The sequence below is a fragment of the Strigops habroptila genome, chromosome 8 (assembly GCF_004027225.2).
Source record: "Strigops habroptila isolate Jane chromosome 8, bStrHab1.2.pri, whole genome shotgun sequence".
Classification (NCBI taxonomy): domain Eukaryota; kingdom Metazoa; phylum Chordata; class Aves; order Psittaciformes; family Psittacidae; genus Strigops; species Strigops habroptila.
In genome coordinates this window covers 57,457,969-57,485,592 of record NC_044284.2, presented here as the reverse complement: position 1 = coordinate 57,485,592, position 27,624 = coordinate 57,457,969, and the positions used below count along the sequence as shown (strand labels likewise).

The 27,624-nt window shown below is 45.8% G+C and overlaps 3 protein-coding genes across 4 annotated transcripts; 2 read left to right on the top strand and 1 right to left on the bottom strand.

Moving 5' to 3' along the window:
- Positions 1-2,384: 2,384 nt before the first annotated feature.
- TCEANC2 (transcription elongation factor A N-terminal and central domain containing 2) lies at positions 2,385-8,640 on the bottom strand. Its single transcript, XM_030494017.1, has 4 exons — positions 8,514-8,640; positions 6,906-7,047; positions 5,370-5,563; positions 2,385-3,505 (listed from the first exon to the last, which is right to left on the bottom strand). The coding sequence occupies exons 1-4, from the start codon at positions 8,613-8,615 to the stop codon at positions 3,317-3,319; spliced, it is 627 nt and encodes a 208-aa protein (XP_030349877.1). The 5' UTR covers positions 8,616-8,640; the 3' UTR covers positions 2,385-3,316.
- Positions 8,641-8,778: 138 nt separating this feature from the next.
- TMEM59 (transmembrane protein 59) lies at positions 8,779-17,632 on the top strand. Of its 2 annotated transcripts, none has more exons than XM_030494015.1 (8): positions 8,779-8,992; positions 11,756-11,861; positions 14,024-14,118; positions 14,326-14,478; positions 14,745-14,829; positions 15,144-15,228; positions 15,988-16,096; positions 16,671-17,632. In XM_030494015.1, exons 1-8 carry the CDS (start codon positions 8,807-8,809, stop codon positions 16,824-16,826), a joined length of 975 nt encoding a protein of 324 aa, XP_030349875.1. In that variant the 5' UTR covers positions 8,779-8,806; the 3' UTR covers positions 16,827-17,632. The 2 variants fall into 2 exon arrangements, with proteins under 2 accessions (XP_030349875.1, XP_030349876.1); XM_030494016.1 differs by having other exon boundaries at positions 15,147-15,228; positions 16,671-17,619.
- Positions 17,633-21,255: 3,623 nt separating this feature from the next.
- Positions 21,256-26,210, top strand: LDLRAD1 (low density lipoprotein receptor class A domain containing 1). The gene is made up of 6 exons (XM_030494014.1): positions 21,256-21,745; positions 22,131-22,185; positions 23,679-23,810; positions 24,227-24,364; positions 24,883-25,011; positions 26,065-26,210. Exons 1-6 carry the CDS (start codon positions 21,470-21,472, stop codon positions 26,208-26,210), a joined length of 876 nt encoding a protein of 291 aa, XP_030349874.1. The 5' UTR covers positions 21,256-21,469.
- The last annotated feature ends 1,414 nt before the right edge of the window (positions 26,211-27,624 follow it).

Genomic DNA, 27,624 nt, shown 5'->3' with positions numbered 1-27,624 from the left:
CTTGATTACTGCCAGGTATCGAGTATCTTGTTTCTTATCCAGCATCACGCTTTGGGGAAATGAAGCGCTTTTTGGCCTATTGCTTTTTCATCTCTGTTCCTGTCTTCCTTCCCAACCTTCCTTCCTGGTTTTGTCCTTAAAGCATTCCCTTGTCCTCTGCATTCCTCCTCTCCTGTGAGTCCAACCCTCAGGCACCTTTTCCAGTTCCTCCAGTCAGTCAGTTTTATGCAAAGCTGAGTCTGAATCTTCAGACTCAGATTCAGACTGATAGAAGGGCTGGACCCAGAGCTATATTAGCTCCTTTTGAAAACAAGTTGGGCAAAAATGTTAGCCATGAAATAGAGGGAATTTATAGGAGATTTTTCTCCTTGTTGCAGTGTGTCTGCATCCCTGAAGTTATTTCCCAAACAAAAAATATTTGGCATGTGTTGAGAATGAAGTAAAACTCTCCACGGCATGCCCGGAAGAGCTGAACATATCCAAAATAGAGTAAAATAATAAATAAATCTCTCTTCCCTGAAGGCAGCTCAGAAAAGGAAGGTGTGAGGGACCAGGAGAGGGCATGGAAAAGCCATCTGGAAGAGATGGGCCTGGCAGAGCTTTGCTTGTATCCCCAAGCGGAGTCTGATGGCGTAGGACAGAGTGAGCCTGTGGCTTGTGTGGAGCAGGAGAGCTCACATGCAGCTCCAAGTGGTTCCACAGTGTCTGTGGCCTTGGGGAGGCACTGGCTGTCCCATGCCTACCTCAGGATGGATGGATGGATCTCAGCTAGGCCTGCTGAGAGTGGCTGGTATCTCCTTGGGCTTGCAGCACGTCCAAAGGGAGGCACAAAGGAGGAGATGAGGTCAGGTTGTAGTTTTGCTTTCTTTCTAAACACACTTTGAGGACAAGGCTTGTGTTCACACCAGCTCCTCACTCCTCCACCCACCACAAACAACACAGGGGTGCTCTGGACCATGGCAGGACCTTGTTGATGTTGCTCTTGCTTTTAGATTTCACGGTGTTGTGTCGTGAATGGCATCCCCTCTGCAGACTGCTTACTAATGAGGGGAAAGAATCATCCACATCCCTTTTCCCCCCTCAGTTGGTTCCCAGGGGTGAAGTATAAAACAAAACTGGATCTTGCTGCGTTGCTGTTTTCAGAGTAGAACTGTCATTGCTATAGAGCAGTTCCCTTTCAGGCAGCAATTGTCCTCAGTTGTTACCTGCTCTGTGCACAATCTGGGTGATCCCTAGACCTGTCCTGCAAACCAATGTACAGCACAGTGTGAACTAGCTCTGTGCTCAGATAAGCCAAAGTCCTCTGACTCTATCTGACCTGTGTGGGGAAACTTCTCTATCCTGGCTTTTGTTGGAACCAAAGTTCCTCATTTTCAGGGTTTTTGCTTCTCAGACTTTACCTAAACAGAGAAAACACAGCCCAGCACCAGGAGCAGAAGGCTGAAAACAAATGCTGCAGGTCTGTGTGCTGCAGCTCTGGAAGCAAAAGCCAGGTTTTTCATTGATCCTGAACCCCTTCCATGACAGTCTGGGATACATGAACTCAATTACAGCTATGCAGTTTGAAGTTATTTAAGTAGGAAATGGAGCTGATTACTTGTAAGAAGTAAATTGAGGGTTTCACATCTCTTGCTGCAGCCTGGTCAACAACTGTTAAGTCTTTATTGACATATTAGCCATGTAGTCACCTCCCATGTATCTGCCAGTTTCTCTCTTGTACTGTCTCCAACACACTTAACCTTAACTTCCCTCAGATGAAACGTCTGTACACCAGAGCATTGCTGCGCTCAGAAAAGCCAGCTCTTTGAACACACCATCACAGTATATACAGAAAAAAATGGTCTTTTTGGTACTGGCCCAAGCAAACACAACAGGGTTTAGGTCTTTTTAAGAGAACCTGCAATTATCTAATTAAACTTATGAAGTTTAACACCTCAGGTAAGTTTTGGGTGTTTCTTTAGCTCCTACTGGCCACAGAACAAAAAGTATTCAGCAGGTCCACATGAGAGTCAGTCATGGTTTAGGGTGAAGATCTGAATAAACACTAATTCATTGTTTTCCCACTATGTTATTCATCCTTAAGTGACTCTTCTGACGTAAGAGTGCCAACCACAACCATCAAAAGATGCCTCCTTATAGTATATTAAGACTTCAACTCCTATGAGGGCAAATAGGCAGGTTTCACTCATCCCCATACTTCAGGGTTCTGTCTACCCTGATAACTCAGATAAAGGTTTGTGACCAGTCCCTTGTGTACCTACACACACAGATAACCGAGAGCACTTTATTACCTAACAGTAGAGAAACACCATGCCTGTCACAGCCTTAATAATAGCTTATGGAGAACAAGATCACTTGTGGCACTAAAGAAATCAGAGCAAGTATAAGAGGCAGTATTTCCAGTTTTTAATAACTAGAAGGAATTTAAACAGTATTTGTTGCTTACATTTGTTCACACAATCATTCTGAACCATGCTCCTTTAAAGCCTTTAAAAGGACTGTTTTTCTTGTAATCTAATTTTATTTAGAAAATTCATTTCAAGTTTCTTTTCTCACATTACAGTAAGAACAAGCACCACATTTAAATCATTAGTGAGGTATGGAAGTCTGAGTGAGCTGCTTGTTAAACAGCAGACACGTTAGATAGCACCTATACTCCAGGGCACGTTGATTTTTCATTCTAGGGATTTAAAAATGCCCACAATCACAGGATGACTGAACTTATGGAATAATGGATAGCAAGTTACCAAAACCCATTTTGCATCCAACTCTGGAATGTAGCAAAGGGAAATCACCTGGCTTGACAAAACAGTTAGCTCTGGCTGCTGGCTGGGCCCAGCTGCAGCAGATGTGGCTGATTTAGGGTTAACTGGAGTTTGCAGTTACCCACTAGGAATATCCTCTCATGGACCAATTACTCTGAATTCCCAGTATTTTCTACCAACACAGCACAGAGCTGCTCCTTTATGTTATATTCAGCTGATTACACCTGCAGATCCACATCAGGGATGGAGCTAAACTGAGGTATGACAAATGGGTGGAAGTGAGAAACAGTTGAGTCAGCAAGAATGGTTTTGTAGCAGGGAAATACACAGAAGAATAGAACAAACTTTCCTTGCAACAAGCCCAAGTCAGACTTACAGCAGCACTTTCATCATTAGTAGTTCTTATCTTCAGCAGCCCTGCTCATGTGAACACGAACAGGTTGTGAATCACGCTGTCAGCACTGTCTGCACTCCCCTCACGACAGAAAGGGCTCCCACTTCCACAGAGATGTAGGCACATGAAGTTCTCACTCAGGATCAAGCACAACACCTCACTTTTTATGGCTCTTTACGAAGGCAGGGACAGTGAGTGTGCCAGCCTTGACTTCTGCTTGGATTTCAGGTTTGTGCTTTAATGAGAAGACAAGAGCTCGCACCATCCTGCGATACGGTGCGCTAATGAGACGGGAAGAGAGGTGAAAAGCTTCTCGCTCAATATTTTCAGCCAGTGGGTGATCAATCTGAAAACAGCAAAGTATAAAATTAGATCTTTGCATTTAACAAGGAGACCAACTGATTGAAATGGGCAGTTTGGTGCTTTCCAGTGTTTCTTCATTAATCAGCTTAGATTCAAGGAAATCTACTTCTCATCACAAGTGTAACAGGAAGAGCAATTTAATTCCACCCTAGCAATTAAGGAACAAGGCAACATGGTCAGTAGCAGGGAACATATCCACGTCTCCAGCTGGGTGGCAGTACTTTGCCATCACAACAGGAAGCTAATCTGCAACTAGCTTTGGGTATCAAGCTCAACTGCAATTACAAGCTAGGTTCTGCTGTCTCCATAAAGCTCACTTTTGATCTTGCTGATATAAGGTACCTTGGATACTATTTTAAACTTGATTCCAACAGCAACTCTAAGACATGCCAAACACTTGGCAACTCTGCCTGGTGCTATAAAGGGAAATGTGGGCTCTCCGTGTGTAGAAGGAGGTGTAATTAACAATGCAGAAAGGGATTTGCTAAATGTTAATTATGCAGTTATTGCTTCAACATGTGCCAAAACCTGTAATTTAGCACAGCTCAGAAAAAAAATCCCCCACCCATCAAGAAGTAGTTTTAATTTCACTTCAGCTTTTTGTAATGGGGAATCTCCCATGCTTTGCATGCAGGAGATTCCAGTGTGCCAAGTAGCATTCCTCCAAGTCTTATTCTGGTTTTGCTACCCATGACTAAACTGCCCCTCTGCTGGGCAGCACAAGAAGCCCCATGGATACACTCAGCCCCACCTTCCCTTCTCCTTTTTTGTCACCATCTCAGGTGTTCCTGCTCCCCATTTGCTGGACCTCTGTGGCTCTCCTTCCTATATATACTATCTACCTGCTGCTGTAAGTTCCCCTTCCACCCCTGGTGGGAGCTGCAAGCTAGAGGGGTATTTTTCCTTGCCATGCTTTCAAGGTAAGTCCTGTTCAGAGGCAATTCTGCGTTATCCAATACTACTCATTTTAGGGTTGCACCACAGCCTTTATGTCCCATTAGTTCAAGACTTTACTACCAGTCTTATCACAATGCACAGGTGTGCTTTCCAAGAATTAAGCTTGCAGTGGCCTGGCAAAGGTAAGCTCCCACTTTTCTGAGGCATTCCTACAGCCAACCATCCTTTCATGCTGCCTCAGTCCTGATGGACTGGAAGTTGGAGAGATTGTTCTCACAGCTAGCAAACACACAGCTTTGAAACTCTTGAGTGCTTATCACTTGACTTGCCATTTAAAATATAATTAATGAATAAATTAAAAAGCATAATTATTATGGCATTTCATAGACCAAGCAAACTAGTCATTAAGCCTTACAGCAAAGCCCTGCTCATTTACTTAAAGATACCTGAGGGATCTGGTATTTATCACCACTTTATATACTATCAACCTTGCCCCTCTGTTTTTGCAATAGATTTAAATTTACAAATGTTTAATTACTTAAATATGAAACATTCAAAAGGTCCCAGTGTTGGTTTCACAGCTGTTAAGTAGCAGGAAAAACTTTGTGGTTTATTAATCCTCCTTCTCTTGTATGGCCCAACTGCAGTAGATACACAACTATTCTGTTGACTGGTTGTGTAAATGAGAGCAAATACACCTCACTTACTTACAATCAGCATGCTTACTTGGTTAGCAAACCCCCCCAAAAAAATCATCTAACTTGAACACAAAGCTACTTATAAATAGGGATGTGCAGCAAATCACTGAAAATAGGAAGAGATCATCTGATCTTGCCCTTACTCTGCAGGCAGGACCAGCTTTACAGCAACTATGGCTGAAAAAGGTTTGTTTAACTTGTTCCTACAAGAAGTAACTCTCTGAGCCAAAGACAAACAACTCTGAACATTACCTCTAGATCCAGGGCTTCACAAAGCAGCTTCCGTGCGTTCTTTCTGAAAGCCTCAGTCTTGGGATCGCTCCTGACCTCTATTGAGGGCTTGTTTGAATGGTCTTTGATGAAAGTCCTCCACTCTGTGTAAATCTCTTTGGCAAGGCTGGCTACCTCGTGATCTGAATGCCTGCGCATCTTATTCACTGTGTGACCTGGAAAACAGGAACAGCTCCTTCAGGTCTGAGAGGTGGGCAAAGCAGAAAGGACACCAGCCAAATCGTATCAGTGCTAAAGCAGCCACACACGTTTTGAATTCAAGCAGTGTCAGCAAAACCACCAGAGCACTGACACAAATATAAGTATAGAATTATTAGGAATTAAACCCTAAGTTCTCGCTCCTTGGCTTCTGCAGTGATTTTTGATTAAGCAATTAGCAAGGAATTGAATACCTGTGAAAATTACCTTCCCAACTCACCAAGCTGTGGAGCAACACTTATGTAATACAGGGCTACGTTAATTTTCTACACAGATGCTATTATCTGGTGAAAGGTGGTAAGACTGGCCTACAAAGAATGCTGCTTTTAAACTGAAACACCCTTACAGGAAACAGATGCTGCTGCTGACGGCTTATAGTATTTTAACACGCAAACACCACGGTGACTCCAAGCAGAATCTTTCCAATCGACAGCGCCTGTCAGTGCAAAAGAGGCTTTCCTTCGAGGAGACAAAAGGGACCTTCTTCCAGCGGGGTATTTCTCTCTGACCACTAGCACTGTCGGCCAGGAGATGTCACTGTTAGGCTTCGGTGGCTCTGGAGCCCAGCCACATGCAGGCAAGCACCGGGAAAAACCTCGGGAAAAGCCTGAATAAGCTGAATATAGCAAACGAAATGACAATTCAGAAGCATGGAGAAAGGGACCGATCGCATCTCTTTTTCTAAGGCAAGGTGAGCTCTCTGAATACAGACCCAGCTGCTCTAATGGCAAACAAAGGCCAGCACGACTGTCTCTCACACCAGGATGCTCTCCATGAGACAGGAAAGGCAGGGACCATGTGGTTTCACATTATCCCTCCCCCAGCTCCATGAAAAAGAGCCAGGAATCGGGCTGTGTCATTTACATGGAGCTGCCCATCTGCTGGGCGTTTCTCAGGGTGGATGCAGTAAGCAGCTCTGGGCCAACCTGAGGAGAATTTCTTCCACGTTCACAAGATTCAGGCAGGTCAAATAGATGAGCCACATCCTGGATGGCCAGAGAGCACTCGGGTAGCAGGAAAAGCAATAAGACAAGCAGATGCCCAAGAAGAGCTCTTCAAACATCTGAGCACAGGAGGGGTGATGCAGTATTTGGTAATAAGCAGACAAGCTGGCAGGAATTGGAGGATAGCTGCATTTTTCAGTACAAGCTCTGAGAACTGCAGGCTGGATATCAACAATTTTCTATTGGCAGCTACACTCATTTCTGAAGAAGCCTGCAAGCTAGTCTCTTTTGCACTGACAAGCCAAGCAGACACAAGACAGACTAATATTCATAGTCTATATCGGGCAAAATGTACCTATTTTTGTTGAAAGTAACACTTCCTTGGAAGGTATTTTCTTCTTCAGCTCTTCCAAAGCTTCAATCAGATTCTCTTTTGGTTGCCCAGGAAGCTCAAGCATAGATTTCCATCGTTTTATGTCTTCCACGACCACAACTCTCTGGAAAAGAGAAAAGCCATCAGGGAAGTGGAATCTTCTTCTTCTTACAAATAAGGGCACTGGCTTCATCTCAGCTAATGAGGCTGTTATCAACACATGAATTATTGATTATGGCATGAACCAGAGTACAGAACACATGATGGCCTAGAATGATGGGTACTTGCTTGAGATTAGCAACCTACTGCAAATCAAGACTGAAGTAACTAGGGAGCAAAGTGAGATGCTTCACCTTGGTCTGCCAAATTTGGGACACATAACAGAGAACGCCTGTTAGAAGTGTTTTGAATTTTAAGGAGTCCGTTGTATAAATGTCTCTTAATAGAAAAAAGGATTAAGAAGGAGGCAGCTAATTATCTTTAGTAGCCTGGCAGGATCTGAATCCTGCTCATATTGGCTTTGAATTTAAAATAATGCCAGTGGGGAGAGAAACAAAGCATTAGGGAACATGAACACAAACTCAAGTACACTGGTCATTTGCAGTGCTCTTCACTCTGCTTTTGCCACAGACCTTGACAGAACAGATCTTTAAGGTCCCTTCCAATGCAAACCATTGTGTGATTCTGTGGCCACAGTGAAAGTCTTGTATTTCAGATGTGAGTCATCTCATAAAGATTCAGCAGTGGAATGGGGCTCTATGCCCCATTCTTTTGCTTTCTGCCTTACACTAATAAGCTCTTTGGTGCAACAAGTGCTTTCCTTGTGTTTCTGCAAAGAGGTGGCTCAGCTCTTACGCAAGTCTTGAGCAGTTCCACCATGGAACCAACTGAAGGGCTCTCCTTGCTGGGGAGAGCTGTGAGCCAGCAGTATTGAAGCTGGTGGTGTCACCTGGCTGCGCTCGAACTGTGTGCCCAGCCTGACCCCACAGCACATCAATCGGGCAGGAAGGATCACAGAATCCCAGACTGGTTTGGGTTGGAAGGGACCTTAAAGCTCATCCAGTTCCAACCTCCTGCCACGGGCAGGGACACCTTCCACTAGAGCAGGTTGTTCCAAGCCCCTGTGTCCAACCTGGCCTTGAACAGTGCCAGGGATGGGGCAGCCACAGCTTCTCTGGGCACCCTGTGCCAGCGCCTCGGCACCCTTGGCTAAAGAGCTAACACAGAACCCACCTCAGGTCAGGACGCCCCTTTCAATGCAGCAGAACCCTCTGCCCTTTCCTAACTCCGCCTCGCTGTGAGGCTGCTCTCAACACCACAGAGGTTTCGCTGAAGAACTGGAACCATGTCGGTCCACCCAACGCTCCTCCCGCCGCCACGCCACGCAGAGACCCTTCCCCTGCCCGACGTGCCTCAGGGCTCCCGGGGGGTGCTCCCGCCACCCTTGCGGGGACACCGCAAGGCCGGGGGAAGGCCTCACGCCCTCCAAGGCAGCGGGCCCCGGGGTGAACACCTCCGCTCGGGCCCTGGAGGCCGGGGCGAGCCGTGCTTTCCCCCCCCGCTGCCCCCCTCCCAGCGCCGGTGACCTGCCTTGAGGGACTCGAGGGTGGCCTGCCGGTAGGCGCGGGGGGCCGGCCCGGCGCGGCGGGGGCTCTCCGGGCAGCGGGCCTTGCGCACCACGAACCGGTCCATGCTCCTCCCGGAAGCCTCCGCTCCGCCCGTTCCGCCTTGTAGTTCCCGCCGCCGGTGAGGCCCTATGGGATAGCCGAGGTTGCCCCGCTGAGAGGACTACAACTCCCATCATGCACCGCGCAGCAGCGGAGAGGGCGTTAGTCTCGTGAGAGCGCCCCGCCCCATCAGTGCAGGCCTGAGGGCGGAGGAAGATGGCGGCGCGGCGGGTCGGCCTCCTCTGCCTGCCTCTCGCCCTGGTGCTCCTGGCGGGCGGCGGCGCTTGGGCGGCCGGGCCGTTGCCCGCTGCCTCCTCTGAGGCTTTTGACTCCGTGCTGGGCAACACGGCGTCGTGTCACCGCGCCTGCCAGCTGACCTACTCCCTGCACACCTACCCCAAGGTACGGGCGGGCCCTGCCTCACGGCGCTCGGCGGGGTGGGGGCCCCTTCCCGGGCTCAGCACCGCTTCCCTTCGCCCTACCCCGGCAGCACGGCCCCGGCCTCCCCAGCGCAGCGGGTCCCCGGCTTGTCCCTCATCACTCGCCCCCAGCTCGTGTCTTTTCCCTGTTGTGCTGCACTGTGGCAGGATATACCCGGGTTTCCTCGGGCTGGAAGCCCTTTGAATGCCTGTGCCTTTCTCAAGCAGTGTTGAGGTGTCTTTAAGTGAACACAGCGTGCCCAGAGAAGCTGTGGCTGCCCCATCCCTGGCAGTGTTCAAGGCCAGGTTGGACACAGGGGCTTGGAGCAACCTGCTCTAGTGGAAGGTGTGCCTGCCCGTGGCAGGAGATTGGAACTGGATGAGCTTTAAGGTCCCTTCCAAGCCAAACCAGTCAAATGTTCATGCTCAGGTGCAGTTAGAAACCTGCCGCTGTTCTTCCCTGGTGTGTCTCATTTGTGCAGATTCTCAGCCCCACAAATAGAGAATGCAGTGGCTTCTCTAAAGATAGATACTTCATTTTGAAAATAGATGGTTAGGCTGCAGCCTGTCAAAGAATTTCTGCTTTAAAAGCATGGCTTTGGTAGTGCTGGGCGGTTTTGTGGGTTTTACTGCTCTTTTCCTCCTGTTCTTAAAGAGGCAGCTGTAATTTAACTTGGGCTGTTCCATAGTTTGGGGATCTAAAACAGTGCTGTGCTCGTGGCAGGCCAGAGATCCTGAATCAGGGCACCAGTGTGACACTTGGATGTTGAAGAATGAAGCGTAAATGATGATAAACAAGTAGCTTGTCAGAACCTACAACCTGTGTTTTGATTTGCTTGTGTGGATTTTTTTTTTCATTTCATGATAAAATACTGAAATAGTGTCTAATATGAATTGAATTTCATACTCCAGAGTTTGGTGTTGGTGCCAGTGTTGTACAGCTTTGAACTGCTGGCTTGAACGTGGAAAATCTAGTACTGAAAACATCATCTTTCCTGGCTCCTTCTTGGTGATGTACTTCATTGTGAGCTGCAGCTATGTAGCAGGTTCAACTCTAAATGATGGGAGCTCTCAGCCTGGCTTTGAGATTTCACACAAGGGCAGCAGGCAGATGGAATTGGTGACAATGTGGGGTGACAGGACCTTGCTTTCATGTGGAACTTAAATTGGGTTTTGTGACTCTGCTATCAGCTGGATAGCAGTATCCCCACAGAGAGAGGTAACAGGGAGTTGTGTGGAATACAATTGAACTTATATCTGTACTTACGGCATGTTTTGGTGCCTACACATGACGTTATTTAGGAGAGATAAACTACACCTGAGAAATTAGGACAAAGTATTATCCTAATATCTTTCCATACTGGTTTGGTGCAATGCTCTTGGTTGTGTTATAGGACTCGTTCAAGGCAGGCAGATATTTCTGTGATTTTTTTCCATTGTGCATTTCAGTTCTTTGCTGTGTGTTGCTGGAGCTGTTGAATAAGACGCTCATCTCTTCTTTTACATGAAGTGTTTCTCCCGTTTGCCACAAGACTCCCAGCTGAATTGAAGGAAATTGGTTTAGTTGTCATTGGAAAGTAAGGCAGGCCTCATTGAGATTTCTATGGAACATTGCTGTAAAAATCTGTCTGCTGAAGCTAATTCTGCCTGGATATCATCGAATGGTTAGGGTTGGAACCAAAACATGTTTTCTGCAACAGCATAACTACCTCAGCCACCTTGTCAGTGCTGTTAGAGTTAATTTTTAATTTCAATTCAGAGTTTTCTACCTTTGTGCCTTCCAAGCACGTGAACGTGTGCTCTTCAGAGACAGACAATGGCCAGTTACTTTACAATAGGTTATACAGTGAGGTGTGGTATGTTTGGGTTTTGTTAACTTAATTCAGAGCCCGTTTTCCACCGGTACAGCAGCTGGCTGCAGTCATTTGGGTGGCTGGTGGTGGTTTCGATGGCTCTGATACATGGCAGGGTGTGATCCTAAGTAGGAGCAATCACGTAGTAGAGGCTGTGTTCTGCAATATGGAGAGCACTATATGTGGCAAGTGCACATCCATCCCTTTGGTATTGTGGACAGAAGAAAGAGCGGGTGTAGGTTTTCTAGATTGGCATAATTTTAATAGCTGCAGTGAGGAAGCACTTTTCCCCTTCAGTATAATAAATGTGTGCTTGTGGAACTGGTTTGGCAAGTAAGCAGGGAACCAGGGAACTGGGATAGCACATCAGAAGGTAATTTTTTATTTTGGCAATTCTCTTGTAGTTCTGATTAGAGTTTGGTAGATGCATTGTAATACACTGCCAAAATTAGGGGGGATTTTGCCCTCTCCCCTTGGGTTCTACTGTTTAAGTTGTGAGATGGCAGTTATCTAACCTTTGTGGGGTTAACCATCAGTAAATCTTTTACAGCAGTAGCTCTGATATTTAAACCCTTTAGAAAATACAGTGCAGCTTTGCTTGTGAGTTGTTGGGCTGGAATTACAGAATAGAATTTGCTGTTCCAGGTTTGCCCCACACTGAGTGAAGAGCTCAGGAATGAATCAATGTGTATGTTAGTGTTAGAGAGCTGTAGCTCGGGTTTTGTTTCAGATCATCCAGAGTGTTGTGTTTAGCTGGCTTTTAGGTCTAGTGGAAGAAAGGAGGATGGTGTTCTGGTGGGTGGATTTTTATAGCACTTCCCCCAAAAATGCTTTGCTTTCTGACAATTTATTCTTGAATGGAGGGATACAAACCTGTTCTTGTGCCTTCCCAGGAAGAGGAGCTGTATGCGTGCCAGCGAGGCTGCAGGCTGTTTTCCATTTGTCAGTTTGTGGATGATGGCATTGATTTAAATCGAACCAAACTGGAATGTGACTCAGGTAAGACTTCAGTCCTCCTTCAGCATCCCGTAATGTGGACACGTAACAGAGGGAGGAGCAAGAAGGTCTGAAAGGGTGGTGTTATATTAGTAGGATTACTTCAGTTGCTTTCTGGTTTTGTTTAACAACTTCTTAAAGTTTATGTTTGGGATATGAAAAAACCAAGCAACTCTTAGGGAATGGTTTTCTGTTCTCTGCAAGTTTCTCCTTACCTGATCCTTAGTGTTGCTATTTTCCTGACAAGATCTTAAGTGTCATCAGTCTCTGTAAATATATTAGCAATGCTTCATTTTACTATAAATGATTTGTCATATTTCCCCCTATATTTCCCCAACAATTTGGTTGGAGGGAAACAATCCAGTCGACTGAACACTTCAGTAATTCCATGTGACAATCAGCCCCATTTGCCAGGCCTGGCAGACTTTTGTATGAAAAATGAAGTAAGATGGAGTAAGAACACAGATCTTGATGTCCTGTCTGCCTTGTAACTTTTGGTGTAGGCTACATCCTGAGCCTTACCTACAGCTGAACTCTTGGGAACAAGGTGTGTGTTTTGTTTGAAATAGGCCCTTAGATACTGGTGACTAATTCTGTCAGGTTATCTGTGTTAGAGCAACAATTTCGTAGTGAAGATGAAATATGTTTCCTATAGTCCATATTAATACTGGGTTTGGAATTATATAGAACCTTCATCCAGGCAGCTGATTCACAGTTTTATTCAGAGATTAAGTGGGACATAACCCCTCAAAGCAGGAAAGGTAGGAGCTCTCTGTCAACATTTCCAATACAAGTAAGCACTAAGCCAGGACTCAAAAGGAGACTTTTTTATCCTCTCAGTAGCTCATAAAAGCAAGAAGGATAGTGGCTGGCTCAGAGAGCTGGTAGAAGGTAGGGAAGTGGAAAGCCTGACATGCAGAGATGCTAATGTGCTACAAAACTGGATTAAATACTCTAGAAATGGGCTAATGCTCTAGTCTGTCATACACCGTGTATAGCTGTGATACATCATGTCAGTCTGGTTGTCAAACCACACATGAAAGAGTGCCATAAAAAAGGGTGATGTAGCAATAGACCGCATGTAGAGGTAATTGAACAGTTGCTTACTTCCTGGTTTAATTCTCCTTTCTGAAGCTGTTGTCTTTTGCTGGCTTATGTTCTGTAATCTGTTGGTTGGTGCCCTGACTAAATATTCTGTGCTTGGCAAGATACATCTTGGCTGATCTGCTCAATTCTGTCTTCTGATGCTTCTTTATGCCTACAAACACTAGGTTGGTAGCACTTTTGCCACAGAATCGCTGTTCAGGTGCTAGGAGCTGAACACTCAGATGTTTAGTGGCTGATGCCATGCTTCCTGCCAGCTTTTTAGTCCTTAGAATGGTCTGTTTGTTCCTGGAGAAAATGGGGATTGCTGCTGTCCTCTGTGGTGCTGCTTGGTTTGATTCTTTAGTTCAGGTGGTACTGCAACATTGTCCACTTAAGCTTTAGTTTTAGGGAAGAACTGTGCCCGTGTATTGTCTGCCTGATTTCTCTGTGGTCAGAATAATCTAAGTTATTCTATTTGAATAATTTAGATTTCTTGGTCTTTATGATCTCTGGTGAACAATTAATAGAAGCTATCTGTAAACCAAAGAGTTGGCTTCATTCTTCATTAAAAACCGACACCATAATACTTTCAGTGCAGTGTCTGTACTCATCACACTAGCAGGAAAATGCTCCTTTGATTTTCCTGTGATCCCATGACTTCTCCTGTTACTTCAAAGGGATTTAAAGGACTGATGGTCCTTCTATTCTTTTTAGGATTCCATCTCCGTTCTCTGAGGTAAAAATTCATGTTTTACGTGCTATGTAGAGATAAAACTATAGGGTAGTGCGAGGCTCAATGAAAACCTGCATCCCTGAGTTTGGCCAGGGTAACGTTTCTGATCAGTTGCTGTGATTGCATTCAGATTTCAACCACCTCATCTGCCTAAGCTCTGATTCCTTAATCTCCATTAGACCTCAGAGCAAATGCTACCCTTGGAATGACTACCACATCTTTCCCTGCAAATGGGATTGTCAATCTTTCAACTGCTGCTTTGTTTCTGATCCAATTTATACTGAAAATGTTTTCTTAACTAAAATGCAGAATTTATCTTCTCATTTGGGGAAATTCTTCCTTGCAGCCTGTACTGAAGCATACTCCCAATCTGATGAACAATATGCTTGCCATCTTGGATGCCAGAACCAATTGCCATTTGCTGAATTAAGGCAAGAGCAAGTAAGTAGATGACATGTTTTTCAAATACCACCTACTTGTTTTCTGTTCAGTGTGTGTGTGTCTTCTCTCTTTAAAATTTCTTCATATGGAAAATAAATCTTCCTAAGGACTGAAATCTAGATAATGGGGCAAGGGGTGAGCAAGAACAGCACTTCTGTCCTTTTCATATAAAAACAAATGGAAAACCAGTGAATGTTGTGCTTGCAGTTAATGTCCCTGATGCCAAGAATTCATCTCCTCTTTCCTCTGACGCTGGTGAGATCATTCTGGAGTGACATGATGGATTCAGCTCAGAGCTTCATAACATCCTCATGGACTTTCTACCTTCAAGCAGATGATGGCAAGATTGTCATATTCCAGGTGCTTGCCTTTTTCATTGAGATTCAGGTGTCCTGGCTGCTAAATGTTTAACTCTGCTCCTTCCAGGCACACAAAAGATTATAGAACACTATCAGAAGTGTTTAGTTTTTGCTAGTATTTCGCTGCCTTGAAAGCTGGGGGAAGGGGATCAAACTTAGGTGAATGGTGCATGTCTCAAGGTTAACTTCCATATTAGTTCTGTAAATTACCAAGCTCAGTGGGAGCTTGCTAGCAGGATCTCCTCCTAACTCCTTGTTTTGTTTTAGTCAAAGCCAGAAGTACAGTATGTTCCACAGCTTGACCAAGAAACTGGAGATACAAGAGGATCCTTGCCGCTGAGTAAAACAGCTCGTAAGTTGTTCTCTGTGCTTTGGAAGAGCAAATGCAAATGTTCCCTGCATGCAGAATAACAGGAAAGTAGTTGCAGGTGGCACATGAAAGCTAGTTTTTAGAAAGCTGAAATAGAATAATTCTTTACCATGCAGACTGCACTGTGTACGCTTAGCAAAGCCTGTGGTAGAAATCAAGCGCTGCTGGAAATAGAAACGTGGAAGCTAGGGCCATTTTAAAAGCTTCCCTTTATGCTCTCTGTATAGACAAACTGTGGTGTTTGGGTTTTCTCTCCTACTGCTCTCCTAACTGCTCTTTCTGCTGCTGTGTTTCAGCAGATCTACGTCCAGGGAGCTCACAGACGTACCGAGGGCTTTTTGAAGAGCGAGCAAACGACAGCTTTTTCAAGTGTCTCTCCATGTATGTATATTCTAGAATGCCTGTACCTAGTTAGGAGGATAATGGCCTTTCCTCTGTGTGTGTGTGTGGGCACTGTTGCAAGATCTCAAAGTCCTACAAGTCTGTCAGGTTCAGGATGCAGAGCAGTTAAAGTTTTGTGTCTGTTGCTGCTGCTTTTCCATGCTGGCCCTGTGATATCTGGGGGCTATTCTGCCAACTTGGATTCTCCTTTCCATTTCAAGCGACCATCATATTTCCTACACTGGTTTTGGGTGTGTTTTGTGAACTGTTTAATCAATACTGTGTTTTGCCTGTTCTTTAGCCCTGGGTATGTTCCAGGGCAAAGCACTTGTATTTTTGCTTTGGACTTGTCTGATAGGAAAGACACTGTTATGTCTCATTTCCAGGCTGAAAATACCCAGTATATCTTTATTAAAGCTTTACTGAAGATCAGTATGTTGGTTCTTCTTTCCTTTGCTCCGATTACTTTCTCCTTCAAAGTTTACGCATGAAGGATCAGTGAATTACTTGCCAAATATGTAACAGAAAAATCTAGTTTTAAAACTGAAAATGGGCCCAATAAAAAGAATCCAGCAAGTCTTTCAAGTCAGATGCTAAATAGGCGTTAGAGTACCCAGGAGTCTGAAGTGGCTGTGTAGCTGGAAGAGCTAGAGGCTAATGAATCAGCAGGAAATGCAGTCAAAATTGAGCCAAACTTTTTAGAGGCTCCATTGTCTTGCATTCAGTCTATGAAATCTAGTAACATTCTTTTCATTGCAGAAATTCCAGTTGGATTTTAACCACTACTCTCGTCCTGTCAGTGTTGGTGCTGCTCTGGATTTGTTGTGCAACCGTAGCTACAGCTGTAGAGCAATATGTTCCATCTGAGGTACTGCTCTTTTATAATAGTTTTTATTTTATTAATTATATTACTTTTATGTTACTGGCTAGAGACTAAGAAATATTTGAGGAGGTTCGACTAGAAAGAGGTTGAGTTTTTGTGTGTGTGGTTAGCAAACCAATGTTGTTACTGAAATGATGATTTCATAGCTGAGCAATTCTTGCTCGTTCCCAAGGCTGATGGGGGCTTTGAGCCTTACTCAGGCAGCACAGATGTCTTTTAGTTTGTAGCATTCTCCTCCTGACAACCTTCAGATTACTCTTGAGAAATGGAGGCTGCTTCTGATTTCTCTGGGAATGGAGCTATGCTGAGGGTCGGATGGTGTAGGTGGAACCCAGTATGGGTTTAATGCAGGAGGAGCAGTAGTGAGAACAGAAGTGACAGCATGTTACTGGTGTTACACAAGCACTGTATCTACTGTTCTTGCAGATTTAATGCTTTCATTTGGATGCAAATATTCTGCTAGCCATGAATTTCAGCAGCCAGGAATGAAGTTGCATAATGAAATGCATTTGATTCACAGTATGAAGAGTCTTTGTCTTAAATTGTTTCACTCTTCCAGAAGCTGAGCATCTATGGAGATCTGGAATACATGAATGAACAAAAACTGAACAGATACCCATCCTCTGCACTTGTTGTGGTTAGATGCAAGACTGAGGAACATGAAGAAGCAGGACCTCTTCCTACAAAAGTCAACCTGGCTCAATCAGCAATTTAAATAAGCCTCCATTGGGATCTAATAGACTAATTCTAACAGAGCTAGCAACTCCTGATTGTTTGTGGTGGTTCTTCAGATAAGAAGCTTAGCAGCCAGTCTTTAAATGCAAATAAAGTTACAGAATCAACACGTCATGGGATTTTGTTTTCAGCTAGTAGTCAAGGTTCAGACATCTTGAATTTGTTTGTTTCCAGACATAGTCACTTTTCACTGGTGTTTGCTGCATGTCTTTTTGCTTACAGAACCTGTAAGCATGCTTTCCATACTTCTGCCATGACACTTTCCAACTCGTTTGTGTGTTCTAGGATGTAATGTGTACATTCAGAGTTAGCTTTGTAAAGGTATAAGACATTTTAAATAGGCAGGAGATGCCTTTTTAGTGGTGCACTTTCTGTTGTACTTAAGAGAAAATACTATGAAACTATCTGCTGAATTTTTGTACTTGTTAATGTTCATGCACAGACAACCCTGGCTCCAAAAATAGAAATATATATTTTTTTCCCCTACAGTGTGGCAATATCCCAGATGGAAATATTTGTGAGGTTTGTGGAAGATGGAACTTTGTTAAAACCTGTGGACATATCTCTTCACACCCAGAGGACATAACACGGTCAAATACTTTGTCAGACTGTAGCCTTTAAGTCTTAAATTGCTTGTAAAGTTAGCACCTGTATTTTCTGAAGAAATCCTTTCTTCTGTTCTTGGTTAACTACTCTAGTCTTGTAACTTCATTTCCAGAAGCAAGTTGATTCCTGAGAAATGAGAACAGACAAATAAAATTGACTGTATAGAAGATGTTGACTATATAGCTTTTTGCTATGGTTAATTATTGACCACACGCATTCAGTATGAAAGCCAGTCCGTAGCGTTCCTCTCATGGGCAGCATGACCTGATATTGCTCTATGATTCACTAACACAACTACTAACAATGTCCCTCATATTTCTAACATATTTCTTGTGGCTGTTTGCTTTGAGGAGATTGCTGTATGCTGATTCCCAAAGCACTGGCAAGTTGGGGGGTGCATGTGATTGGTTTTAAGATGTCTCTGTGTTTGGAAGCTGGCTAGAATGCATGATTTCCAACTCGTCATTATGTTTTGCTGGTTATATAGAACTCCCTTGAGGGTTTAAAAACCTTCAAACAGTAGATCTTCAGGTTTTGAATTCTGGTGAGAACTGAAGGGGTGAGAGGTTTAAACTTAGGGGAAGTTCAGGTTAGATCTAAGGAGGAAGTTCTTTACTGTGAGGGTGGTGAGGACTGGCACAGGTTGCCCAAAGAAGTGGTAAATGCTCCATCCCTGGCAGTGTTCAAGGCCAGGTCAGACAGAGCCTTGGGCAACACAGTCTAGTGTGAGGTGTCCCTGCCCATGGCAGGGGGTTGGAACTGGATGTCTTAAGGTCCTTTCCAATCCAAACCATTCCATGATGGTGGAGGACACAGTGATGCGTTCCCTCACTGTTAAAACCGGTTCAATAGCCATTCCTAATTGGGCTGGTGGTTGCGTAACTACAGAGGATGGAGCCTTGCAGGGGCCATTAAGCAGGAATGTGCATGAGTGGCCTGCACAGTGCTGCTGGAAACCCTCAGGAGCACTCCCTGGTTTTTCTGCCAGTGAGTTAGCGCTGAGCAATGTTTGTTTGTTTTAAGCAGGCTTCTATCAATGTGCAGAAGTTACAAATTGAAGTCTAAGATTAGTGGTTCCTCTTCATGCTGATTTCTTCAGTGGCACAATGTGGTGGCCCAAAATTTGGGTGCCAGCAGCCACTGACAGGTACCTTTGTGTGTATCATGGCATTATAGCAAAAGCCTTGAGTGTGACTGGTGGTGAAAATTGATGGTGTGGTGGTTTTGGAACACTGCTCACTTGCACGATAGCAGGGGTGGGAAATCCCTCTCTCTGCAGCAGTGATTCAGCCAAGACATCTATTTCTGCTCACGTAGCGAAAGCTCAGTACAGAGCCCTGGTTTGGTGCAGCATGCCAGTGTTCTGCTTTGAGCAGCGTCAGATGTGATGTGTGCCACGGATGTTCAGCAATTACTGTGTAAATATGGGCTTTACTTCAGCAGTTACTGCCTGTCTTCTTAGCAGTGTGTTGTTCAGGATTGCCTTTCCAGAAGAGACTTCGTCAATCCCAGTTTTTCTAACTGAGGAACTATCATAGAAATGTTTTCCTTTACTATTACACGTAGTTGCAGAGGGAATATTACAGCTTCACGAAAACATGGCTATTTGCCTGTTTCAAATGTGTGCAGTTACAACCTCAGTTGTGTTGATGACTTGATTTCACAAAGCTTTCTCTTCCAAAAGGTTTGACTTCATTGCTTACACTCCTAGCTTTGACTTCAACAACTTCTGCTTCCATTTGGCGTTGTATCTGCCTTCCACCAAGGGAGAAAACTCAAGTTTTACGTGTTTTGCCTTTTGTTCTCTGTTTAATGACATTTCAGCCAAGTGATCTGTGCGGTGAAGCCAGTGATTCTGTAATGCTGTTAGGTCACAGGAAACTGTGCCTGTGGCAATCTGTCACTTGGCACTTCTGTTTTGAGAGCCAGCCAGCGCCTGAAGAATTCGTTCAGTGTTGTACGTGTGAGCTCTCGTTAAAGTATCTTCCCTCAGTGAAATCAGATACCAGCGAGGCTGCAGTGATTGAGCTGTTTCTCAAGATTTCTAACCTAAATGGACTATTTAAGCTGTCTTGGCATTTGACTTTGCAAAACGGCCTGTCCCACTCATTTGTTGTTAAGTGTTTGACTTCCTGACGTCTTCATTTGCAGAGGCTGCAGTTTGGGTTTGATCTCTGCTCAAGACCACTGTTTAAATGAAGGGCTTTCAATTATTGAAATTGCAGGAGGAAAGCATTTCATATTCTCTTTAGGCATGTGTTCAATTGAACTCGTATCAGATTTTAAACAGAGTCATTTTGACACAAATGAGGCAACCCTCTCAAGTGTGTGCAATGCATTGCAGGCAGAAACAGCCATGGTACGTTGGGGCTTTCTTTAGGTGCTAGAATTAACAGTAGTCTCGTATCACACTGAATATCTTGATCTGTGTCTCCTCTTCAGTTTCTCTGATCCTTGGCAAAGTGTTTTATCATTACTTTTACTTCAGAAGGGTTTGCATTCGTTACCTCCTTCTCATGAACTCATTGTTCTGAATTATAAGCTGTCTTTGATGTGGGGTAACTGCTCTAAAACCCAGCTGCCTGGTTGGCTGCAGCTGAGCTTGATAGTCTTGGTGTAGGAAATAGATGGTGACAGATGTCAGACATGGACATTTGCCTCCAAAAGTGGGTTTGCTCTGAGTTTCAAACATTTCCAGCATAGATTGTGCAGTGGGGTATGCACAGCAAGCCTGCTTGGCCTGGCTCTTACATGGGACTCTTAGCAACCTCACCATCACCTAATAAGCTTTCTGAAGGCTCAAAATAGCCTTTCTGTATCAAGATTAGAAACAAAAACTTCCCCTTTAAAGAGAAACAGATCCAGAATTTAAGGTGCACAGGTTTTAACCCTTAATCTGTCCCTTCTTCCATATTGTAGCAGTTTGCCCAGACTTGCAGACTGTTTGCTACTTGGTGTTTTGGTGTTTTAACCCCAAATTCCCCTTGAAATGGGAGAGTTTTAGTGATGTATTGCTGTGAGAATCTTCTGCTTTGGACAAATTGGCATTGCCATGCCAAAGGAGGAGCTCCTAAAAGACTATTTGATCTGTGAACAAGTGAGTACAGGGTTGGCAGGTGCCCTTGTCAAGAAGCATATACTAACTCAATGAAATTGAGAATGAGTTTGTGTGGGGATGGAAGGGGAAGTAGCTGTGATTGTTCCTCCATGTCAGGCATTATTTGGTCCTTTGAATCAATTCAAGGCCAACTTACATGCAGTATAGCTGCCAGCTTCTCCTCTGAAGCCCTGTTGAACTAGTTTTGCTAGTGCTTGAGGAGGAATCATGATCTAGAAGATTGCAACAATTTGGAGGCACTTGAGACCTATAGACCCTCCTGCAAGCAAGAACAACACAGGCTCCTCAAACCCTTGATGCCAGTGTTTTTTCTCCCTGCTACCCCTTGACAAAGCTGCCTGCTCACAACATTTTACACTTGAAGCTGAAAAACTCCACTGTGTGTGCTGTGCTGAGCCCTGCAGCCGGTTTAGAAGGCTTCAATCTATTTTTAAGTTCATGTTAGTTAAAGGCTGAGCTGCTAAGACTTACTGCAGGCCTGGAAATTCATGTATGCAAGTAAAAGAAAGGACCCTGGAGGATTTGTTAATGCCTGTGCTCATTGCCCAGGCAGGGAAGCTGTTCCAGATGGTTGAATCTTGCACGGCTCTGCTGAGGACTCATCATCTTGTATGAGTCTGGGCTGATGCTGCTTCGAGGTCAGCATGTCAGCTCTGTCTTGGGAAGGAGGTGGGGAGAAAGCAGACTTGTTGAAGATGAGGGGTTAGAACTAGATGATCTTCAAGTCCTTTCCAACCCAAACCATTCTATGAGTCTATGTTCAGATGCTTTTCTCTCAAGCTTTCGTTGTGAAGCGGGGTTTTCTCTGACCAGCACCAGCCTTATGAGCAAAGAGTGAGCCTTCATCTTCCAAACTGGTGTCAGGAGTGGCAGTGGGGTTCTCAGCGTCCAAAATCTCCATGTCCTTTGTGTTTTGCCTAATGCCCTCTTGTGAAACCAAAATGGAGCAAGCAGGAATGAGAAGCAAACCAGAAACCCCCCTTCCAACCAGAGCTGGAGCACGGGCTTGGCGCTGCCTTCCCCATCCTCTCCTGCCTGCTCTTTGCTTTCCTACCTCTGTTGGGTTTTGTATCCTGGTAACACCACTCGTGTTAAGGTACAGAAAACTCCCTGCGGTCCTTCAAGCTCCCGAGAGGGCTGTAGCTCTGGGAAGCATGAACAAAACTCACCCCCAGGTACAGTCCTTCTCTTTGGAAAAGATCTTCTTTTTGGGTGCAGCTGTTTCCTAAAGTACTCGTGTTCTTGATAGTGCTGTTTGTCTGACCTCTTTACTGCTGGTTTCTGTGAGTTGTTTCTACTTAATCTGATAGAGAAGAAAAGTATTGATATAAGGTGCTGGACTTGGCATTACTGTTTGTTTTCCAAATGGGAAATTAAGATTTAAAGGCGATCTGATTGACAACTTTCTGAATTAAATCAGGGCCATTTCCAAGTTTCTAACAAGACAATTTTTGCTTGTATGTAGAAAAAGGAATACATTATATATTCCTGGGTAAGATGGTGTGAGAACTAGAAAGGCATTCCTTGCATGGTAACAGTCTTTTGTCCCTTTCCTTCCAGAGAAATGGTGATGTAGCTACTTGGGGTTCAACAAAGTCCTTCTCTGAAGAAAGAGGTAATGAATAAAACGCAGAGCTTAACATTTTTGTTATTAAATTATAAATCCATTGAAACTATGTAATGTAAAATACAACCACTGTTTATGGTCTATGGAGGCTGATTTTTGTCCCCTTTCTGTGCAGTGAAACATCCAGACTAAAAGATCAGTAAACTTAACCTGTTCTCTTTTGGCCTGGAGTTGGCAGTTGTACAGTATATAGGTAATCCTTGCTGTCACAGGCTCATCATGAACTTGCCATCAGCTTTCTATATGCTTTAATAGCCAAACTTCAGCGAATTTTGTCTGTGTTAAGAAGAAGGTGAGATCAAGCAGGATCAATAGCAAACCTGTAGGTCAGGTTGCAGCAGCACTCCATCACTGCCATTGTATTATACTTACGTCTATTTGCAACTGTTGTGCTTTCTGCCCTAAGGTGGTGTCTTGTAGACACACACGCTGTAATTCACCACTTTTCTTCTAAGCTGAAATGTTCTGTGTTTGATTTCCTGCTCAAGCATGACAGAGATGGTGGTTACTGCAGCCAGGATCCTTCTGTGGTTGAGCAAAGGCTGTACCTTCACTTGTGTTTGCACAACACAACAGCTAAGTAAACACAAAGCACAGCTCAGGCAAATTCTAGCTTTCCGATCAAAGCTCCGAGTTCAGAAATGCCAAAACCCATATTTACGTGCAGGGTTGTCTTCAATGACCCGTTGTGTGTTTCTCAGATGAGCACATTAACCTTTTCTTCTGTTGGTCTGGAAATACGAAGGAATGCAGGAAAACAGAGTTGGTTTAGAGACCAAGGGCTGCAGGTTGCTGAGACGAGGGCAGCTGGCTGGCGTTGCTCTTGCGTGCGCTGCTGTTGTGTTGCAATGACTGTGGGTTTGGCCTTTAGCTTCCTGATTTGGTTTGATTTAGGTACGTGACTTTGTGAAAGTTGGAGCTCCTGGAAGGTTGTTGCCTTTTGTACCCTTTTTGGAGGGGTTGCACTGGTTTTAGGCCTGTTCTTACCATTTTGAGCTGATATTTCAACCTCATTCTGTGGGAGTGTTAAAGTCCTGGTTGGGGCAGGAAGCCTGAAGTGTTGTAAACTGGAAGTTTACCTCTTGGATTTTTTCTGTGGGCTCTGGGAGGCCTCTTTCCCAGCCTTACTCCAGCCTGCCCTGTTTGGCTGTTCCCACTGTGTTCCCACCGTCCCATGGGGTCAGCCATAGTGAGACTTCTCGCCTCTTCTGCATCCAAGTGCGTTGGGGGAGCTCCAACAGCAGCATTTGTGCCATTAGGTTCCGGTGCTCCATAACAGCAGCATGGGCTCTCCCACACTGCAAGCAGCGAAATTCCGTATGAGGAAGTGTTTAATGTTGGAGTTTGGCAAACTAAACCCCAGCAGCCCCTGCCAGAACCCCAAAGCATCACCCTTATGGCTTTGTGCTGTTCCCAATGAACACCCCAGCCCTTTTGGACCCAGCCCCAGTCCCTCACTTCTCACTCTTGCCTCCCAACAGGCTGCTGCCGGCCATGCAGTGCCCGCACAGGCTGCACACAGAGGTGTGTCTGCATCACTGCTGTGGCACTGCTCATCCTCGCTGCCACCGTGGGCTTGGCGGTGGCACTGGGGCTCCAGCCACGCGCACCAGGTTGGTATCACAAGAGCTGTGATTTATTTGTTAAGTGAGGTAGAAAATGATGTTGTATGAGAAGAACCTTCATGTCCATCACTGTACGTGAAGTGATGCTTCCTGGTGCAGGCCAGGAGGAAGGAAAGGGACCAGCAGGGTGGTGTGGGGCTGTGCCAGCATCACACAGCCTGAGTCACCACCAGCCCTTTGTTGGCTCTGCTGTCCTGTTCCATAGGGCTGTGGTAACTCTGTGTGGCACAGTCACTCTTTGACTGCTGGTATTGTTTTCAGACTCTGCTATGAACCTACCAGAGGTTAATCCTGGCTCCTGGTTATTTCCAGAACAACAAATGAATTTCAGAAATCCCCCTTTCTTCCCCTTGATCACACCGTGAAAATGATGGAAAATAAGGTATTTCCTGCTTTCCCTTCAGCAACCCGCTTCTGTGTAGCCTCCAGCAACCAGACAGGCTTCTTGTGTGATGACAGAGCGACCTGTATCAAGGCCAGCCAGGTCTGTGACGGAGCCAGCAACTGCAGGAACAGTGAGGATGAGCAGGAGCAGCTCTGTGGTGAGTGGTTTTGTTGTGACTGTATCCCCATGCTGGTCTTCCTGCCGTGAGACAGAGCAGCCAGTGTCCCTCTAATCCTGCTCCGTGCTTCTGGCTGCGTACGTGAGCAGATAAACCTGGTAGATCCTTTGTAGGGCAGATGCTGGGAGATGGCACTGCCCAAATCCTAGCGGGAATGCCAGGAATTGCACTCCAAGCTCCTCTGATCTTCTTTTTTTAATTCCATTAACCCATGGTGCAGTTCTTCATTGGTTAAGCTGTTTGCCTACATGGTTAATTTATTGTCCAGTGACCCTGGAAAAAAATCACTAAAGCAGAAGCCTGGGGCACCCAGACTCTGCTTTCAGCTCAGCCGCAGTATCCCTTTCCCTCCCCATCCAGGTTTCCCATCTATGGTGTCATTCATGCCCTGACACCACACAAGGGAAGGACTGACCAACCCTTCCAATGAGAGCAGCCTTTGGTACCTGCCATCCCCATGTTAGCCGGTGCATATGTGTCCCGTGTGTTCCCTGCAGGTGACTTGCCCCACAGCCTGCCGGGATACCTGGTTTTCCACTGCAGTAACCCCAGGTACTGGGTCTATGCCAACCAAAGGTGTAACGGGATGAACGACTGCGGAGACTGCTCGGATGAGATGGGGAGCTGTAAGTCTCTCTTCTGGCTGCTGTTGGGCAAAAGGCCATCTTCTGCTGATGGATTGAAATAGGTTGTACAGGTGTGGTGCGCACTGGTGCTGCTGGAAATGCCTGGAGGCTGGCGTCCATTGCTAAAACACAAAATAGCCCGGATAGGATGTGAGTATGAACAATGAGGGCTCCATCCCATCAGCTGCCAAGGGCTCTATGTCAAAACCTGATGGCAGCTGAGAGGGGAAAGCTCCATGCTTTGTTTCCAGTCCCAAAAGTCGCTCCTCCTCTGTGGCTTGCTGAGTGTGGAGCAGTTTCATCACGATCAGTAGCTGTAGGCAGCAGTGATCATTCAAATTGGCCTTTGGTTGTTGGTCAGGAGATGGTTACATCTGTGAGCCGGCGGGACTGAGCTTGCCTCAGCAGTTTCAAAGCCATCTAGATCCTTCTCCTGGTAAAATGAACAGCAGGTTTGTTCCTAAATCACCCCCCTGGTTTAGAGCTATCAACAGCTTTCTCTAGAGTAGCTTGCTAAACAGAAATCAATTACAGCTAGCTGTTCCTCCCAGGATGGCACGTCTGCCATGAAGGTTGTATTGCTACAGGTTGTATTGTATTGTCACACTCTGTGGTTGTCTCCCACAAGTAGCACCAAGCAAGTGTCCCCTTTGGTGTGTTCACAGTTGCAGTGTCATCACCAGTGGCTTTCCAGTAGCTGCTGGGAGTGGAAGGGTAGCTACCCGTGTAATGAAGGAGGGAAGGGGTCAGTGCAGCGGAATCATAGAATCCCAGACTGGTTGGTGTTGGAAGAGACCTTAAAGCTCATCCAGTTCCAACCCCTGCCACGGGCAGGGACACCTTCCACTAGAGCAGGTTGCTCCAAGCCCCTGTGTCCAACCTGGCCTTGAACACTGCCGGGGATGGGGCAGCCACAGCTTCTCTGGGCACCCTGTGCCAGCGCCTCAGCACCCTCACAGGGAAGAACTTCTGCCTTATATCTAACCTGAACTTCCCCTGTCTAATTTTGAACCCATTGCCTCTTGTCTGTTCCCTGTTTTCCATCTCTCCCAGCGGCCGCCTGCCCCCTGTGCGGGTCGGGGTGGTGGAGCTGCAGCCCTGTGCTCTACGAGTACTGCTCCTGCATCCCCCGGAGGCTGTGCCGGGACAGCATCCAGCACTGCCTCGACTGGTCCGATGAGTATGTCTGCACACCATGAAACCTTGGCACTCAGCAGCACTGGTGCTTCGTGCATTGCCACCTTGAAACCTCAGTGTCCTCCTGCTCTGCACCCGCTTGGGAAGCTCCAACCCAAGCAGATCCTCAGTGGCAGCGCACTAACCAGTGTGCAGTGACACTGGACAGGGATGAAGTGCTATGGCAGCCCGTGCTGCAGGCTATGCACTGGCTGTGGGACACCTTTGAGGGCTCTCCTATCATGTGAGGGTGAGTCCTTTCCTCGTGGGCACGGCACTGTCTTGCAGCGTTGACTCGATGGGTTGTGTGCCAGCTCTGGAGACTGTTTACCAGCTACTGCCAACACAGATGCTATGTCTGGACAACCCTGAGTGAGGGGCTTCTCCTGTATGGACATGCTGGTGCCTTTGCAGGCAGCCAGATGAAGGTACATTGTGGAGCTGGGTGAGGTGAGCCTTCCTAGCCCTTGGGTTAGCACTTCCCTCCGACACGTCTTCAACATTCCTTATCCTCACGGGCAGGAGAAGCTTGTGTTTGTGTTCAAAGCACGTCTGCAGATGGTTTAAGCAGCAGCTCTGAAGGATCTGCATTGATGCTCCCAGGATGCTTCCTTGGGAATGCTGTGCTGAGGATGGCACCATGGGGAGCTGCTGCACCTCCTGTGCTCTTCTCAAACTGTGAAGGCCGACATGGAGAGTGTCATGGCAAGGAGAACTGGAGAGGTTTCAGGGTTTATGGGGGTAAATCACCATGTCTCTGCGTAGCTGTCCCTGCAAGCCATGGCAGGGAACCAGCACGTGTGTAAAATGCACTTCTCAGGGCTGTGCCGTTTTGGAGCAGCAGCTTAGCAGGGTGAGAACAGCCGTGGGGCTGGGATGTGTTTGCACTGGAGTTGGCAAAGAAAGGAGGGGAAAAAAGTCACAGCTTCGGAGCAGAGAGCAGCAGAAACCCAAGTGCTGCTCCCGGGGCAGAGTGGGATGACACCAGGATGTGTGCGTGGCTTGTTGGTTCCTCTGCCAGCAAAGCAGGATCAGGCAGCCAAACCTTCAAGGATATAGATGTGGATATGCCACTGAAATGTAAGAAAAGTCTTTCTCTGCTCCTTTGAAAATCTCATCTGTGTCTAAAACATCATCTCTGAGAAAAACCCACATTTACAGAGAATGCACTTACTTTTCTAGGCCCAAAACAAACATCAGGTGATCTTTTTCCCACCTCCATCCCAGGTCATGGGTCTTTAAAAATAAACCCCCATTCACTCATTTCCCCTCTGTCCCATGACCTGCAGCTCTGCATGTCACTGTGACTGGTATCAGTGGTGAATGTTCTGATTTGTCACTGGGATACAGGTGTAGATCTGAGACCTGTTAAAAATAGCTTTACAGTGTTCTGACTCATACTTCACCTGGAACGAGATGGCAAAACTCTGCATTATG